This window comes from Drosophila eugracilis, unplaced genomic scaffold, assembly GCF_018153835.1.
Source record: "Drosophila eugracilis isolate 14026-0451.02 unplaced genomic scaffold, ASM1815383v1 contig_2161, whole genome shotgun sequence".
NCBI lineage: Eukaryota > Metazoa > Arthropoda > Insecta > Diptera > Drosophilidae > Drosophila > Drosophila eugracilis.
Window position 1 is genome coordinate 947844 of NW_024573046.1, and position 18098 is coordinate 965941.

Sequence of the window (18098 nt, forward strand, 5' to 3'; positions counted from 1 at the left end):
CGTCGTCGATGAGCAATAGCAACAACATCAAGTTGGGAGTGGAGAATCAGAGAAAGAGAGTCTTCAATGTGAAGAGCAGATATTGTTCCATCATTGTCATTACTCAACCAATTTGTAATATATTTTATCCGTTTTTGTTTACGTCATAAAATATTGTTTTATGGGAAACTTATTGAACTCATTTTCCATTGTCACTGATTTCTAAGGCGAATAAGGCAAAAAAAAGAACTACGAGTATAATTAAATACATTTTTAATATCAAAGATCAATATTTGGTTTATTGTCCAACTGAAGCCGCTACTTGTCCGCAAATCTAACCATGTGAAAGTGGACCAAGGAGCAGAGCCTGGGGCGGAAATGAGGCTACTTTGTCAGCTTAAACACTTTGGAGTACGCTTGGAGAACGGATTTATCATGTGACGCAGATCTGGCGGCTCCTGACTTTGGTCAACTAAGCCGACAAGTCGATAAACTAGCCAACCAACGATATCTGTGAAAGCACTGCGAGAAATATTGTAGATATCAGTTTGCGTTCGATCGTCACCAAACGAAACGTGTTTCTCTGAATATCAAAGATTTTTTTTTAAGTTTAGTGCTTATTGCTCTCATTCAAATCGCCACCTGCAACCCATTTTAAATGGCATCCCGCTAATCTGTATCTATCTGTATCTTTTTTCCAGTTGCGATTCACACTATGTCGGCGACTACTGTGAACACCGAAATCCGTGCAAATCGAATCGTTGCCAAAATGGAGGCACCTGTCACGTGACCTTCCGCAACGGTCGTCCGGGCATCTCTTGTAAGTGTCCTCTGGGCTTCGTGGAGTCCCTGTGCGAAATACCAGTGCCAAATGCCTGTGACGATGTTAAGTGTCAAAACGGAGGCACCTGTCAACTGAAGACCCTTGAGGAGTTCACGTGTGCGTGTGCCAATGGCTATACAGGTGAGTTTTTATTGCCACGGAGAAATCCTAAATTATAAGACAAGAATGATAGCACTACTAATCCTATTCTCTATTTACAGGTGAACGATGTGAGACGAAGAATCTATGCGCATCTTCGCCCTGTCGGAATGGTGCCACCTGCACGGCCGGAAGTAACAGCTTCACCTGCTCCTGTCCACCAGGATTCACGGGCAACACATGTTCCTACGACATCGAGGAATGCCTATCGAATCCCTGCAAATACGGCGGCACCTGTGTCAATACCCATGGATCCTACCAGTAAGTTAATCAAAAGCAACTTCAATTAATTTATGGAGATCACAACCAAAAATTTGAATAATTTCGCTAACTCCATCGATTACACATTTAAAAACATCGTTTTGGGAGACAATACTTTAAACCAATCCAAACTAATCGATGAACATCGAAATTCCAACCCGTTGAATATCAATCGAAACGCCGATTGTCAATAAATCGAATTGTCAACGGATGTGATAACTCAACTTTCAAGTTGACAAGTGCAAATTGTTTTCTCTGTTCGACAAAAGATCAAACACGTCTGATTCTGCACCGGTTTCTTTTGTGCCCCCGCAAAAAAAAAAAAAAAAACCTCAAATCCCCGAGAAATCGATAACAAATCATAGTTTCGAAACGATTAGCATATTTATCTAAAGCTTAGCCGCTCGATGGCTTCCTTTAATTAATGGCACTTTAAGAGTAATAATTTATAAAATCTCATTTTATTTCGTAGCGATTTGCATAGCTTATTGATTTTCGTTTAGGCCAACAACAAATTGCCAATTGGCCCCAAACACATTTCCACTCTAATTAAAACACACAAAACGCGATCCGACCTATAGAAAATTGAGTCTCGTCGGACAAAAGATCTCAAATTTCCGGCGATCTTTTGTCTATAAATACTAAATTTTTTTTTACTCTTTTTTGGGAACTGGTTCAGGCCACGTAAATTAAATTACTTCGTTTACGTTTCGTTTTTTGTCAGCTTGAAATCATTTGCATTTTTAATTTGGAACACACAAATTATCGAAAGGGAGCGGGGCCAGAGAGGATGTTGTGCGGGGAATTTAAATATATCTTAACTAAAAACCATTTAAGCAGAAAAGTGCGATGTGAACATGTGTTTGCTGTTTGTTTTAGTTTAGTTTGACTGTGGATATTTTCAAAGCAATTAGCATACACTTGAAATAATTTCATTACAAAGTTTTAAATAATAAAACTCAATAAAGAAGTTCTTTAAAAAGAGTAAGATAAAACCGACACTGCACAAAACCAATATAATAATACAATAATATGCCTCATTTAGGTCCTTTTTGTGTGTGCCTCTTCAAAATGTAATAAATAATGAAATCTTCTTGATAAATTGTTAAGATCGGGAAGTGAATGGGGGGCCTAAATGATCTTCTGCCACCGTTGAATGACTGGCAGGGTAATTTGCATAAATTTCATATTCGATTTGTGGACTTTATGATGTTTCTATGCTAAAAACCTGCGGTCAAAGCTTAGTCATGCTTTAGTTTATGAGGTTTTAGGTATTCTGTTTCGTTTTATTTTTTTTTTTTTTTTTTTTTTTTTTGGCAAAGACAGCGATTTTATTTGTCAACTGTCAGTTGGTGGGAATTTATTAATGGAAACAAACTGTCGAATATACAAACGAATAATTAAGTGAATAGGTATTCGTGATTCGTTATTCATGGCAATTGGAATGGGCCCATTGAATATTGAGTGGTTAAATAGATGAATAATTTTCCATGGGAGTCAAAGGTGAACTGCATTATTGCGAGAGCAACAAATATGTTGCCTTTCTTTTCAAAAAGTCCAAAGGAACTTTCAGGTATTTCCAAATGCCCTATATATTCGCTTGCGATTTACAATTTCAAATATAATTATTAAAATTTGCCCAGATTTCACTTGCTCATCAAGATCCACACACCTATACAATAACACCAACAAAAGCCATAATTCTGTGAACCCAAAAACCGAAAATCCAATCTTCATTTAAAAGATAAAAAAAAGAGGCCCTTGGGCTATTAGCCTGTTGGATTTCACATGTCAATCAAAAATCAATTTTTTTTTTACGGAATGTTTTTTCTGTTTTGTTTCCTTTGTTAGGCACCGGCAATTTTCAATTCAATGTAATTTACTCAAAAAACTTTTGAGGAGATGGAAAATCTCCTATACGACTATGTATTCATTAATGGGGGGAAAGTGCGGGGTCTCTCCGAAGAATTGGGTTCCCCAAAGAGTTCTCTTATGGCCATGCTGACTATTTAAAGAGCTGCTGCTGTTGCTTTTGGTTGGTGCCTTTAAATTGTTTAATTTAATTAAATACTCTTTAATGGTCTTAATTAGCGCTGGAAGAGGCGTGGTCTTGTCCGTTGGCCTTTTACGGTGCTCCCGTGGCGGCCAAAACACAAAAACCAAACCCGTTTTAATGGCTAAAACAAAAAAAAAAAAAAAAAAAAAAAAAACACTTCTCAAGAATCCCAGTGCAGTTGGAGTTTCGGTTCGGTTTACAAGGCACACACAAGCAAATTAAGTTTAAATCACATTAAACAAAAAAGTATAAGAATGAAAGAAGAAGCGCGGCAGTACAAAATCAAAGTGAACAAAAACCCGGGCCATAAAAGAGAGTCCCAAAAGAGAGATACTCCACTGGAGTTTTTCTTCTTTTTTTCTTTTTATTATATATCTTTAGTGGTAACCGAATAACCGGTCGAAACTTCTCTAAGCAATACACACATTCACACAGAGACTCGCTCGAATTAAACCTCATTGGATTGAGATACAAATCCAGATCCGAATCCGAATTCGAACTACGAAACGGAAGTTCAGGTCAAATACAGATTTTATGGTTTCACTTGGTAGCCAGACAGTCAAAACAGGCTGGTCTTTAATTGCTGTTAACTTGCGTTTAATTGCTCTTCTCGCTTCTGTTCTAGATGCATGTGTCCCACGGGCTATACGGGAAAGGATTGTGACACCAAGTACAAGCCCTGCTCGCCATCGCCCTGCCAGAATGGTGGAGTTTGCCACCCAAACGGTCTGTCCTACAACTGCACGTGCCCCAAAGGTGAGTTCTTATTTATTATTATCAGCTAGTTATAAGAAAACACTAAAGATTATAGCCTCCATAGAAACCAAAGTTACTTAAGGTTTAAGGTTCAATAAAATTTAAGTTGAATATAAGTTCCTTGTGCCGACTACCATCTTGGTATAACGTGATGTTAACTAAAAATATATTTACTATAGGTTAGTTTATATATTGCAAATAACAAATACCTACAAAAACAAGTTTTGAATTCGTAACGATATGAATAACCTCCATGTACCAAATTTCAATTGCCTACTCCCACTTATAGGTTAATTTTTGATTTGAGCAAACCCAACCCGAGGCTTTGGGTTCTCAGCAATGAGGGCGAAAATGTTTCTACGCTTTTCGATGAGAACGCTTCTTAGTGGCTATCGATAACCAGTTATCGATAATGTTCAGTCATGACTCATGACTGGCCACGAGCCAAATGGGAGGAAAATACAAAAAAAAAAAAATAAAAGAAATAGTCGCCCACGCCGAAGTATCTGAAGTAGCTGCCACAAGGGGCATACTCGTTTGTCAGCTAAAAACCCCTCTGCCTCCTCGTTTTTTATTTCCTTATTTTTGACCAGCCAGCATCATTCATCAGTTTGTTTCTCTTTTTTTTTTTCTTGACTGCAACTTTTACATTACGTCCCATTCCCAGTGTCAGTGTGCAGTTCGGTCCATTCCACCGGGCGCATTACAAATTTAAAGATCGTGGCCCCATCACCGCGTTTTTCTTCTGTTTTTTCCTGCAGCTTCCTCTACTCTTCTGGCGGTTTCTTCGCTGGCTTCCTTGGCCGATTGTGTTGCATGACCTCCTTAGGGCGTAACTGTGCTTAAGCTTCCATACCGCCCCACCGATCATTGGTAAAAGTATTGGAAGTGGAGGGAGGAGAGATTTTGTGGAATATTCGTTTGAGAAGATGGGGAAATAATAGCCCCTGGAATTGGCTCAATTTTTGCAGAGATTTGTTCACTAACTCAGTTTTGTCTCAACATCTACATATATTTGATCTAAATTTTTAAATAATATCAAATTCGCCTTTTTAAGTTAGGGATCATTTTAAATTTGTACTATAACTCTTCCCATCATTGTTGTTCCTCATGTTCTCCTTGTGATTTTTTTTTTTTAGTGCCTGCAACCTGTTTTCCCAGCCAACAACTTTAGTGATATGCCGCCCGTTGTTGTGATTTTATTTTGTTGTACTTCTTTCTTTATTTTGCATAATGAGTGCAACTCCGACCTGCCCCTACCCCTGTTTACCCTTCCCATTATGTTTTTTGTAGTTGTTTTTGCACTCTTATTGCAACGTGATGTCCACAGGGCGATTCGTGTCGTGTCGGTTTCGTTGTTTGTTGTTTGGTTGTTCGCTGGCTGTTGTAATTCGGTTGAAATTGCTCAACATTAGCCAACAACTTAAGTTTAAGAAACAACAGCAGCAGCAACAGAGTGCGAAAAAGGCGTTATAACATTTCCCACTGCAATAAATATTGCAAATTCCTGTTTTGGTCACACTTTCACACGATCTTTTAAAGCTTCTATACCAAACCATCATAAAACCATACTTAGATTATCCCTATGGCGTTTTTTATTCCCACAAATCCCATTTTATGAGTTTTAATCCCTGCATTTCGCACGATCTTTAGCTGATCTGATCTATTTTGTATTTGCCATTTGCATTCGGCTCATTAGAATTTTTGATTGGGCGCAATTAAAAGGCCAGACACACATAGCCATGCTTATCAAATTGTTTCAGCTCTCCTCGCTCTATAGCTTGTGCAGCCTGTGAATTGTCGTGTGCAATTCGCCTCAATTGAAATGAATTAATTGAAATTGCACACAAAACACACACATATGTACATTTATAACTGTGTGCTTAAATGCAACGCGAGCAATTTACATGATGAATACAAAATTACAATAAGAAAAGCCTGAATGGGCGACAATTGGCGACAGAAGGTTAAAAAGTTGTTGTCGAATAAAGGGAAGGGGAAAAGTAGGAGGAAAGAACGGAAAAATATTGCGTTTCTGGAGGATCCTAATTAACTAGTTTTAAAGTTTTAACCATTTGAAGATATAACAACTAATTGATAGCAAATTTTTGGTAATACCTAAGAAGATATTTATAAAATTTATAGGAAGCGGAAGTAAAGTATCAATTCGATTTAGATATTGGCTTATCGAATATTTCGGATATATAGTTTCTTTCCTTTTAAGGATTGGTTGAGAGTTCAAAGTGCGTTCACTAAGTGACTGGGTGAGATGGAAAAAAAAAGTGCAACGAATATGAAACAGATGTTGTTGTTATGTTATGCTCAATCTCATTTAGCTTGGTTTATTTTTAAAGGCAAGAAAAATTGTTAAATGGTGTGGGGTGCACTTAAAATGTCACTTTCGTCACTATTTTTCCTTTTATTTTTTGTTTTCCTTTTTTCTCCTCAATTTTTTTGTTGTTGCACATTTCCAGCAACAAGTTGCAGTTGCAAATAATAAAAATAATAATAATAAATGCCGCACACACATGCACATTCTTTGATGTGATGTGTGTGCTGGTTGTATTTGTGGCCCTTCTTTTGTGGCATGGAAAAAAAAAAAAAACCGACCAAGCAAGAAAATCCATTAAAAGACGGGAAAAAAATCTCGTGGGCGAGAGCGAGAGAGTGAAGAAAAAAAATACCATTGCATCCACATAAAATGCGATTTAATTCCTCCAACACAGACACACTAAAAAAAAAAAAATAAAGCGCAATGAACGAAGTCCAAAAACTTGATCGAGAGAGCAAGAAGAGAGCGAAAAAAATGAAGCATAAACGGCATTTTTCCATTGTTGTGCGAAAGGGATGGATGCGGTAGTGCGAATGAGAGGGTAGATGGCTTGGCGCGCATTCGAGATAGTTTGACCGCGACAGCGACGCCACCGTCAGCGCTAACGCAGACTGCGGCAGAGACAGAGGCTTGTGGCAAGATATGAGACCGTGGGAAAGAACAACGAAAGACATGTTGCTGCTGTGTGTGTGTGAATGGTCACATGTATGCTGGCACACCAGCGAGCGCAAAAATAGGGTACAAATTATGAAATTAACTTTACTAGTTTTTGGCTTCAACCAGTACTAAGTTACTTTGATTTTATTATTTAGCTAATAAGACTGTTCTATTTCACATTTCTTCTAGGCTGTTAATCAAAAAATTAAAAGATATTTTTGTTGATAATACAATTAATTAATTAGTAAAGTTATTTTTCATATGCCCTCTGCTGTCGAAGTTTATTTGTTTGCTTCGATATGTGTGCGTCTGCGCGCTTTTTGCCTTGCCTTGTCTGTTTTAACGTTACACTTTGTTTGCCTATTCGCTTCGCATGCGCAGTAGTGCTGCCAGCTGTCCGTCTTAAGATGGATGAAAGAAAGACAAAAGGCAAGCTCCACATGAACTGATATACACCTAGCTGTTGCGCGGGACTCTGAAATTTAGCCAGATTTAGCCATAAAATAGCCAAAGCCGCAACACTAATGCGCAGCCGTCTACATTCAAAGCGCAGGCGTAAAGGAGAGAATTTATCTTGCTCTCTTTTTTTCCCTCTTCTCTCTATATTTCTCTGAGAAGCAAACATGTGCAGCACAGCTGCAGAGCAACAACAGCTTTAATCGGTATATTCCCTTTGTTCGGCTTCTTCGTATACTCGCTCTTCCTCTTGTTGTTATTATTGCTGGTCTCTCAGCTACTTTTTTTTGTTGTTACTGTAAACGTTTATTATTGAAGCATTTTATGATGTTGCCATAAATCCGTTTATGCACTTCATTGCACAGTGGGTGTTAGGGAGATGGGGAGAAATTAGAACAAACCCATGTTAAATATGATCGTTTTGCCAAGGAATTTAGTAAAGTTATAGGACATTAAACTATTTCCTTTAAATATTGATATTAATTATTCCTTTGCTACCTCTTTAAGAAATATTTTATAATTTATCTTTTAGGTTTCGAGGGCAAGAACTGCGAACAAAACTATGACGATTGTCTGGGACATCTTTGCCAAAACGGAGGAACCTGCATTGATGGTATCTCGGATTATACGTGCCGTTGTCCGCCGAATTTCACGGGAAAGTTCTGTCAAGAGGATGTGGACGAGTGCGCCCAACGGGATCATCCGGTGTGCCAGAATGGAGCGACCTGTACGAACACCCATGGATCGTACAGTTGCATCTGTGTGAATGGCTGGGCAGGATTGGATTGCAGTAACAATACGGATGATTGCAAGCAGGCGGCCTGCTTCTATGGTGCCACATGCATTGATGGCGTTGGCAGCTTCTATTGTCAGTGTACCAAGGGAAAGACGGGGTTGTTGTGCCATCTGGACGATGCCTGCACCTCGAATCCTTGTCATGCGGATGCCATATGCGATACGAGTCCAATTAATGGTTCCTACGCCTGTTCCTGTGCTACAGGCTACAAGGGTGTGGATTGTTCGGAGGATATAGACGAATGTGATCAGGGATCACCGTGCGAGCATAATGGCATATGCGTCAATACACCGGGTAGCTATAGATGCAACTGTTCGCAGGGCTTTACGGGTCCACGTTGTGAGACGAACATCAATGAATGCGAATCACATCCCTGCCAGAACGAGGGCAGCTGTCTGGATGATCCGGGAACGTTCCGATGCGTTTGTATGCCAGGATTCACGGGTACCCAGTGCGAAATAGATATCGACGAATGCCAATCAAATCCCTGCCTCAACGATGGAACCTGCCACGACAAGATCAATGGATTCAAATGCAGTTGTGCCCTGGGCTTTACGGGAGCCCGGTGTCAGATCAACATAGACGATTGCCAATCGCAACCGTGCCGAAATCGAGGAATTTGCCATGATTCCATAGCGGGCTATAGCTGCGAATGTCCGCCAGGATATACAGGTACTAGTTGTGAGATTAACATCAACGATTGCGACTCGAATCCTTGTCATCGGGGCAAGTGCATCGACGATGTGAATAGCTTCAAGTGTTTGTGTGATCCCGGCTATACGGGCTACATATGCCAGAAACAGATCAACGAATGCGAATCGAATCCGTGTCAGTTTGATGGCCATTGTCAGGATCGCGTAGGCAGTTACTATTGTCAATGTCAGGCGGGAACGAGTGGCAAGAACTGTGAAGTCAATGTGAACGAATGCCACAGTAATCCCTGCAATAATGGTGCCACCTGTATCGATGGCATCAACTCGTATAAATGTCAATGTGTTCCCGGATTCACAGGTCAGCATTGCGAGAAGAATGTAGACGAATGCATCAGTAGTCCATGTGCGAATAATGGCGTCTGTATTGACCAGGTGAATGGCTATAAATGCGAATGTCCTCGGGGATTCTACGATGCTCATTGTCTGAGCGATGTAGACGAATGTGCATCAAATCCTTGTGTAAACGAGGGTCGCTGTGAGGATGGCATCAATGAGTTTATATGCCACTGCCCTCCTGGATATACGGGCAAGCGTTGCGAACTGGATATAGACGAATGTAGCAGCAATCCTTGTCAGCATGGCGGAACCTGCTATGACAAGCTCAACGCCTTCAGTTGCCAATGTATGCCTGGTTATACGGGTCAAAAGTGTGAGACCAATATTGATGACTGTGTTACGAATCCGTGCGGTAATGGTGGAACCTGCATCGACAAGGTCAACGGATACAAGTGCGTCTGCAAAGTTCCCTTTACGGGCAGGGATTGTGAGAGCAAGATGGATCCTTGTGCCAGCAATCGGTGCATGAATGATGCCAAGTGTACGCCCAGTTCAAATTTTCTGGACTTTTCGTGCACCTGCAAACTGGGCTATACGGGTCGTTATTGCGATGAGGACATTGACGAGTGCTCACTAAGTTCGCCATGCCGGAATGGAGCCAGTTGTCTGAATGTACCCGGATCGTATAAATGCCTTTGCACGAAAGGCTACGAAGGCAGGGATTGTGCCATCAATACGGACGATTGTGCCTCGTTTCCGTGCCAAAATGGTGGAACGTGTCTAGACGGGATCGGTGACTACAGCTGCCTGTGCGTGGATGGTTTCGATGGCAAGCACTGCGAGACGGACATCAATGAATGCCTTAGCCAGCCGTGTCAGAACGGAGCAACCTGCAGTCAATATGTGAATAGCTATACTTGTACTTGCCCCCTGGGTTTCTCGGGCATCAATTGCCAGACGAATGATGAGGATTGTACGGAAAGTTCTTGCCTAAATGGTGGCAGTTGTATCGACGGCATAAATGGGTATAACTGCAGTTGCCTGACCGGATTCTCTGGAGCCAATTGCCAGTACAAGTTGAACAAGTGTGACTCGAATCCTTGCCTGAATGGAGCCACGTGTCATGAGCAAAGGGACGAGTACACCTGCCATTGTCCCAGCGGATTTACGGGCAAACAGTGTTCCGAGTATGTAGACTGGTGTAGTCAATCGCCATGCGAGAATGGAGCCACTTGCAGCCAGATGAAACACCAGTTCAGTTGCAAGTGTTCTTCAGGATGGACGGGCAAGTTGTGTGATGTTCAGACTATATCCTGTCAGGATGCGGCCGATCGGAAGGGATTGAGCCTGCGACAATTGTGCAACAATGGCACGTGCAAGGATTACGGAAATAGCCATGTGTGCTACTGCTCTCAAGGATATGCTGGTAGCTATTGCCAGAAGGAGATCGATGAGTGTCAATCGCAACCCTGTCAGAATGGTGGAACCTGCCGCGATTTGGTTGGTGCCTACGAGTGTAGCTGTCGCCAGGGTTTCCAGGGACAGAATTGCGAACTGAACATTGACGATTGTGCCCCGAATCCCTGTCAGAATGGTGGAACATGTCACGACAGAGTAATGAACTTCAGCTGCAGCTGTCCGCCGGGAACGGTGGGCATCATTTGCGAGATCAACAAGGATGACTGCAAACCAGGTGCTTGTCATAACAATGGTAGTTGCATCGATCGCGTTGGCGGCTTCGAATGCGTCTGTCAACCAGGTTTCGTTGGTGCCCGTTGCGAGGGTGATATCAATGAGTGTCTTAGTAATCCCTGCTCCAACGCCGGCACCCTGGACTGTGTACAGTTGGTCAATAACTATCACTGCAACTGCCGACCAGGCCATATGGGTCGCCATTGCGAACACAAAGTGGATTTCTGTGCCCAGAGTCCTTGCCAAAATGGCGGCAATTGTAATATTCGGCAGAGTGGACATCATTGCATCTGCAATAATGGTTTCTATGGCAAGAATTGTGAGCTGAGTGTCCAGGACTGCGATTCGAATCCCTGCCGTGTAGGCAACTGTGTGGTGGCTGACGAGGGATTCGGCTATCGATGCGAGTGTCCACGTGGCACATTGGGTGAGCATTGCGAAATGGATACCTTGGACGAGTGTGCCTCAAATCCATGTGCCCAGGGAGCTGCCTGCGAAGATCTTCTAGGCGACTTTGAATGCCTTTGCCCAAGCAAGTGGAAGGGCAAACGTTGCGATATTTATGATGCCAACTATCCTGGATGGAATGGCGGATCCGGATCGAGTAATGATCGCTATGCCGCCGATTTGGAACAACAGCGAGCGATGTGCGATAAACGAGGATGTACGGAGAAGCAAGGAAATGGCATTTGTGACTCAGATTGTAATACCTATGCATGTAATTTTGATGGCAATGATTGCTCCTTAGGGATTAATCCGTGGGCTAATTGCATGGCCAACGAGTGTTGGAATAAGTTCCAGAACGACGTATGTAACGAGGAGTGCAATAATGCCGCCTGTCACTATGATGGCCACGATTGCGAAAGGAAACTAAAGAGCTGCGATAGCCTATTCGATGCCTATTGCCAGAAGCACTATGGCGATGGTTTCTGCGACTATGGATGCAATAATGCCGAGTGCAGTTGGGATGGTCTCGACTGTGAAAACAAGACGCAATCTCCGGTCTTGGCCGAGGGTGCTATTTCGATTGTTATGCTTATGAATGTGGAGGCATTCCGGGAGATCCAAGCGCAGTTCCTTAGGAATATGAGCCATATGCTAAGAACAACGGTGCGTCTAAAGAAGGATGCCCTTGGTCATGATATCATCATCAACTGGAAGGACAATGTACGCGTGCCTGAGATTGAGGATACGGATTTCGCGAGGAAAAACAAGATTCTGTACACCCAACAGGTCTATCACACGGGTATACAAATATATCTGGAGATCGACAATCGCAAGTGCACTGAATGTTTCAGTCATGCTGTTGAGGCAGCTGAATTTCTTGCAGCCACGGCGGCCAAACATCAGTTACGTAATGATTTCCAAATTCATAGTGTCCGTGGCATCAAGAATCCCGGTGATGAGGATAATGGTGAACCACCGGCGAATGTAAAATATGTGATTACCGGTATGATACTGGTCATCATCGTATTGGCCTTCTTTGGTATGGTCCTGAGCACGCATCGGAAGAGGGCACATGGTGTCACCTGGTTCCCCGAAGGATTCCGAGCTCCGGCAGCGGTAATGTCTCGGCGTCGACGAGATCCCCACGGTCAGGAGATGAGGAACTTGAATAAGCAGGTGGCCCTGCAATCGCAAGGAGTCGGTCAGCCCGGTGCCCATTGGTCCGATGATGAATCGGATATGCCGTTACCCAAAAGGCAGCGCAGTGATCCCGTTTCGGTTGTTGGTTTGGGTAATAATGGTGGCTATGCCAGCGATCACACAATGGTCAGTGATTACGAGGAGGCGGATCAGAGGGAATGGTCACAGGCTCATTTGGATGTGGCAGATGTAAGAGCCATAATGACACCACCGGCGCATCAGGATGGCGGCAAACACGATGTAGATGCACGTGGTCCCTGCGGCGTAACTCCGTTGATGATTGCAGCCGTTCATGGTGGAGGTCTGGATACCGGCGAGGATATCGAGAACAATGAGGATAGCACGGCCCAGGTTATATCGGATCTATTGGCCCAGGGAGCTGAGCTAAATGCCACAATAGACAAGACGGGCGAGACATCACTGCATCTGGCGGCTCGTTTTGCTCGAGCAGATGCTGCCAAGAGATTACTGGATGCCGGAGCAGATGCTAATTGCCAGGATAATACGGGAAGAACACCGCTACACGCTGCTGTGGCCGCTGATGCAATGGGTGTATTTCAGATACTGCTGAGAAACAGGGCCACCAATTTGAATGCCAGGATGCACGACGGAACAACACCACTGATTCTGGCCGCACGTCTAGCAATCGAGGGAATGGTGGAGGATCTAATAACCGCCGATGCTGATATCAATGCAGCGGACAACTCTGGCAAGACGGCACTTCACTGGGCAGCGGCGGTGAACAATACCGAGGCAGTGAATATTCTCCTAATGCATCATGCCAATCGGGATGCTCAGGACGATAAGGATGAAACCCCATTGTTTTTGGTTGCTCGCGAGGGTAGCTATGAAGCTTGCAAGGCGCTGCTGGATAACTTCGCCAATCGCGAAATCACCGATCACATGGATCGATTACCACGGGATGTGGCCAGCGAGCGACTGCATCACGATATTGTCCGGCTGCTGGACGAACATGTACCGCGTTCTCCGCAAATGCTGAGCATGACACCGCAGGCTATGATCGGATCCCCACCGCCGGGTCAACAACAGCCGCAGCTTATCACCCAGCCGACGGTCATTTCCGCCGGAAACAACAACAATGGCAATGCCAGTGGAAAACAGAGCAGCCAGACGGCCAAACAGAAGGCGGCCAAGAAGGCAAAACTTATTGAAGGAAGTCCCGACAATGGACTGGATGCCACGGGCAGTCTGCGACGCAAAGCAAGTTCAAAAAAGACAAGTGCGGCCTCAAAAAAGGCCGCCAATTTAAATGGCCTGAATCCAGGCCAGTTGACGGGAGTATCGGGCGTACCGGGAGTACAGCCGAACTCGAATTCAGCAGCACAAGCAGCCGCAGCAGCGGCGGCGGCAGCAGCCGTGGCGGCTATGTCCCACGAACTGGAGGGATCACCGGTGGGCGTGGGCATGGGCGGGAATATGCCCAGTCCGTACGACACCAGTTCCATGTACTCGAACGCGATGGCCGCACCGCTGGCGAACGGCAATCCGAACACGGGTGCCAAACAACCGCCGAGCTATGAGGATTGCATCAAGGTTAGTGGCTGTCCTCAAATTCTTTAGCAATCGTTGTACTTTCTTGAGAGATTTTGTTAATTGTTATTGTTTTTCATATTTCAGAATGCGCAATCGCTGCAATCCCTACAGGGCAACGGTCTGGACATGATCAAGCTGGATAATTATGGTTACTCGATGGGATCGCCATTTCAACAAGAGCCTTTCAATGGTCAAGGACTCGGGATGAATGGGAATGGTCAGCGTAATGGAGTCGTTACCGGGGTCCTGCCCGGCGGTTTGTGCGGAATGGGTGGACTGACCGGAACCGGAAATGGAAATAGCCACGAGCAGGGACTTAGTCCGCCGTACTCCAACCAATCACCACCGCATTCGGTGCAGAGTAGCTTGGCGCTTTCGCCCCACGCTTACTTGGGTATGTTTCACATCGATTGCAATTGATAGTTTTTCATACTAAACAAATTTTTCGTCGTATATTAATCAATAATTTTTCCAATTTTTAGGTTCTCCATCGCCGGCTAAATCGCGACCGAGTCTGCCCACCTCGCCCACTCACATCCAGGCGATGAGGCATGCCACCCAGCAGAAGCAATTTGGTGGCAGCAATCTCAATAGCCTGCTGGGCGGTGCAAATGGTGGTGGCCTGGTCGGTGGAGGCGGTGGTGGCCAGGGGCCACAGAACTCGCCCGTGAGCTTGGGCATCATCTCGCCGACGGGTAGCGATATGGGCATCATGCTTGCCCCACCTCAATCCTCGAAGAGCAGTGCAATAATGCAGACGATATCCCCGCAGCAACAGCAGCAGCAGCAGCAACAACAGCAGCAGCAACAGCAACAGCAGCAACATCAGCAGCAACAGCAGCAACAACAACAGCAACTCGGAGGCCTGGAGTTCGGTTCAGCGGGCTTGGACCTGAATGGATTTTGTGGATCTCCGGGTAGGTCACTTGATCAATATGATGATCAACATAATGTTCCCTCGGATTCATTTTTCATGATAAATATTAATTATTTGAATTTTCCAACTTTCAGACTCATTTCACTCGGGTCAAATGAATCCGCCCTCGATACAAAGTTCGATGTCCGGCTCGTCGCCGTCGACCAACATGCTGTCGCCATCGTCACAGCATAACCAGCAGGCCTTCTACCAGTACCTAACGCCACCGAGCCAGCATTCCGGCGGCCATACGCCGCAGCATTTGGTCCAAACGTTGGACAGCTACCCTACGCCCTCGCCGGAATCACCTGGCCACTGGTCCTCCTCCTCGCCCCGATCCAATTCCGATTGGAGCGAGGGCGTTCAATCACCGGCGGCCAATAATCTCTATATATCCGGGGGCCATCAGGCCAACAAAGGATCTGAGGCCATCTACATTTGACCATAAGCCGATGACTTAGACGCAAGAATAATAGTATGAAGGAAGGATAGAATATAGATGGAAAGTTGGATGTTTTGCCAAGGATAAAAGCAGAGGGACTCTTAAAGAGTCCGCGGCTACGTTCTATCTAAAATGCTATATAATGTAATTCTCTAATCTCTATGATTATGTATTTTTTCACGCGACTTTTTTTTTTTTTAAATATGTGTCTTTAAGTTTTAGATTTTAGAAACTAAATACGCAATTCTTGCAGAAGAAGCGTCATAAATAATGTAGTAACTTAAATTATTTTAATGCTTGTTGTACAGTGCACCGATCGCATATATATATATATATACATATACTATACATATGTATAGATATATATACATATATCTACTCATAGATATACCAGTTAAGAGCTCGTTTTGTGGCGCATTTTATTTTATTGTCGTAACGTCATCGTAGCTTCCAGTAAATAAAAACATAAAAAATAACCAGAGATATAGAGAGGAGAAACTAAACTTAGCGAAAATTCTGATTGATCGATTAAACGTTGGTGAGACATTTGTAATTGTAAGCGACCATTATATCACTAGGCCATAAGTCTAGGCTAAGTTTTTATCGAATTCTACATTTAATTATGGCCCACATGCTATATAAATATATAGATATCGTAGTTCTTGTAGGTTTCGAAACTGAAGTGCTTATATAAACAAAATTGTTAGACGTACACCGCATCAAACCTTTTTTTTTTACACCAATTTTTTTTTTTTATTATTTTTATTATGACTATTATGTATTATTACATATTGACTAAGCTAAACTGTAAAAAGATTCTCATAACTGTTTGATTTAAGTTGACAAAAAAAAAAACAAAAAATTAAACATAAATCATCATCGAAAAAGTATAATTCTAATTTACAAAAACAAAAAAAAAAAAAGGAACAAAAGACAATTAAAACAACAGTAAACCAGCCAAGTTTTCTATATATATAAGACCCGCCCTATGATCTAAGTTGGATAAATAGATATTTTCAAAAAATATACAAAACAAAGAAAAGACATAAAGAATTCCAGAGAAATGATGTTCTTGTTCGATTCGCTCTATATATTTAATTTGAACAGTATGCTTTCTTTCGTCTATATTTTGTGTAAGTTTTTAATGTGTAAATTGTAAAATTATTTGTTTTCCTAACAAGACAGCAAAACAAAAATGCAAACTTTTTGAAATATATAATAAATATTAAATAATTATTTTAAGAAAAATGTGTTTTTATTTATATTATGTGGTCATTTGCCATAAGGCTTAGTAAGCCAACTTCCTAGTTCTTGTTAGTTCTCTAGATTACATCGTTTATATGGACAAACGGACAGACGGGCATGGCTAAGTCGTTTCGGTTATTGATCTTGACAATAATCTATTTTTGCGTATAATGATCAAAATTTAACCAAATTTCGCGTTTGTGAAGAGGGATAAACTAATCTATTTTTTCGAAAAAGGGGAAAAAAATGATTTTCGAATGATTTTAATTCAGTTCCATAAGAAATGGAATTATGAGCTGAACGAAATATGACCTTTTTTATTTGGAAAATTGTTGGCTTCGTTAGGGCTTAAATACTGATTTTTTTTTATCGAAAAATCAAGTATACGCCTTTTGACAAGAAATCAGAAACTTTTTGCGGTTTGTTGGCCCTAACTTTGGTAAAACAAGACCCTCAGCTTAAAGAATGGCTGTTATGTGCAAGGATCATATAGAGGAGTAATTTCGAAATTTTAAGCAGGACAATCATAGTAGGCTGTTACCAACATACTTTAACTAATCGAAGTAGGTGTAGCTTATATTGAACATTTTGATCCTGTCAAATCGCCGCCGACGGTAGCGCTGGGAGCTAAGTTGACTCCCAAAATATAAATGTATCGTCGGCCTGGGTTCGAGTCCCGGTAAAAACCTAAGAGCATGGCACACACACACAACATATATGGCACCTTTTGAACACTTACTATATAGTTGAGCTGAGCAGAGCAACACATAAACTACAAGTTTCCTACACACAATAAACTCCAGGTGGAATGATGACACACGAATGGTATGGCTAACAACACGGTTCTCCATGGACTGAAGATAGGATTAAGCATAAAGTGAAGAGGATAAAACAGACCAATCTATCAACCAAAACCTAAGCTGAACAACAATGTAAATCTCGAACGTGAAATGTAAATGGTATAATAATAAAAAGAAATGTTTTTTTTTTAATTACACTTTATAAATGTATATAAAATTCAAATCTAACGAGGTCAGCCATTCCACATTTGGACCATTATTGACTTAGTAATGAACATATTGCTGTCATTCTTAGGGGAAAATCGGGAGAAACAAAATTTACAATTTTCGATAAGGCGTAAGTAATAACATCATCCTTTTCTCCGAAAAAATAGGTATCATCAAATTTTGCAAAATATGGCAAAAATATATCTTTTTTGAGATCGGATAGAATTTTATTGGATTTATTTAGACAAATTTTTGGCATTGTTGTATAAAAAATACTATTCAGTTTTTTTTATTATAATAAGAGTAGTAAGATCATTGAAACACTTTGTAA

General features: G+C 42.3%; 1 protein-coding gene across 1 annotated transcript in view; it reads left to right on the forward strand.

Moving 5' to 3' along the window:
* The window catches only part of LOC108118152 (neurogenic locus Notch protein), a 39234-nt gene extending 21488 nt beyond the window's left edge, over nt 1–17746 (forward strand). The window contains exons 3-9 of the mRNA XM_017230709.2: nt 681–943; nt 1024–1222; nt 3904–4034; nt 8012–14157; nt 14242–14551; nt 14640–15074; nt 15169–17746. Of these exons, the coding sequence (XP_017086198.1) occupies nt 681–943; nt 1024–1222; nt 3904–4034; nt 8012–14157; nt 14242–14551; nt 14640–15074; nt 15169–15515 (7831 nt within the window). The 3' untranslated portion in view covers nt 15516–17746. The remainder of the gene's footprint in view (nt 1–680; nt 944–1023; nt 1223–3903; nt 4035–8011; nt 14158–14241; nt 14552–14639; nt 15075–15168) is intronic.
* Nucleotides 17747–18098: the final 352 nt, after the last annotated feature.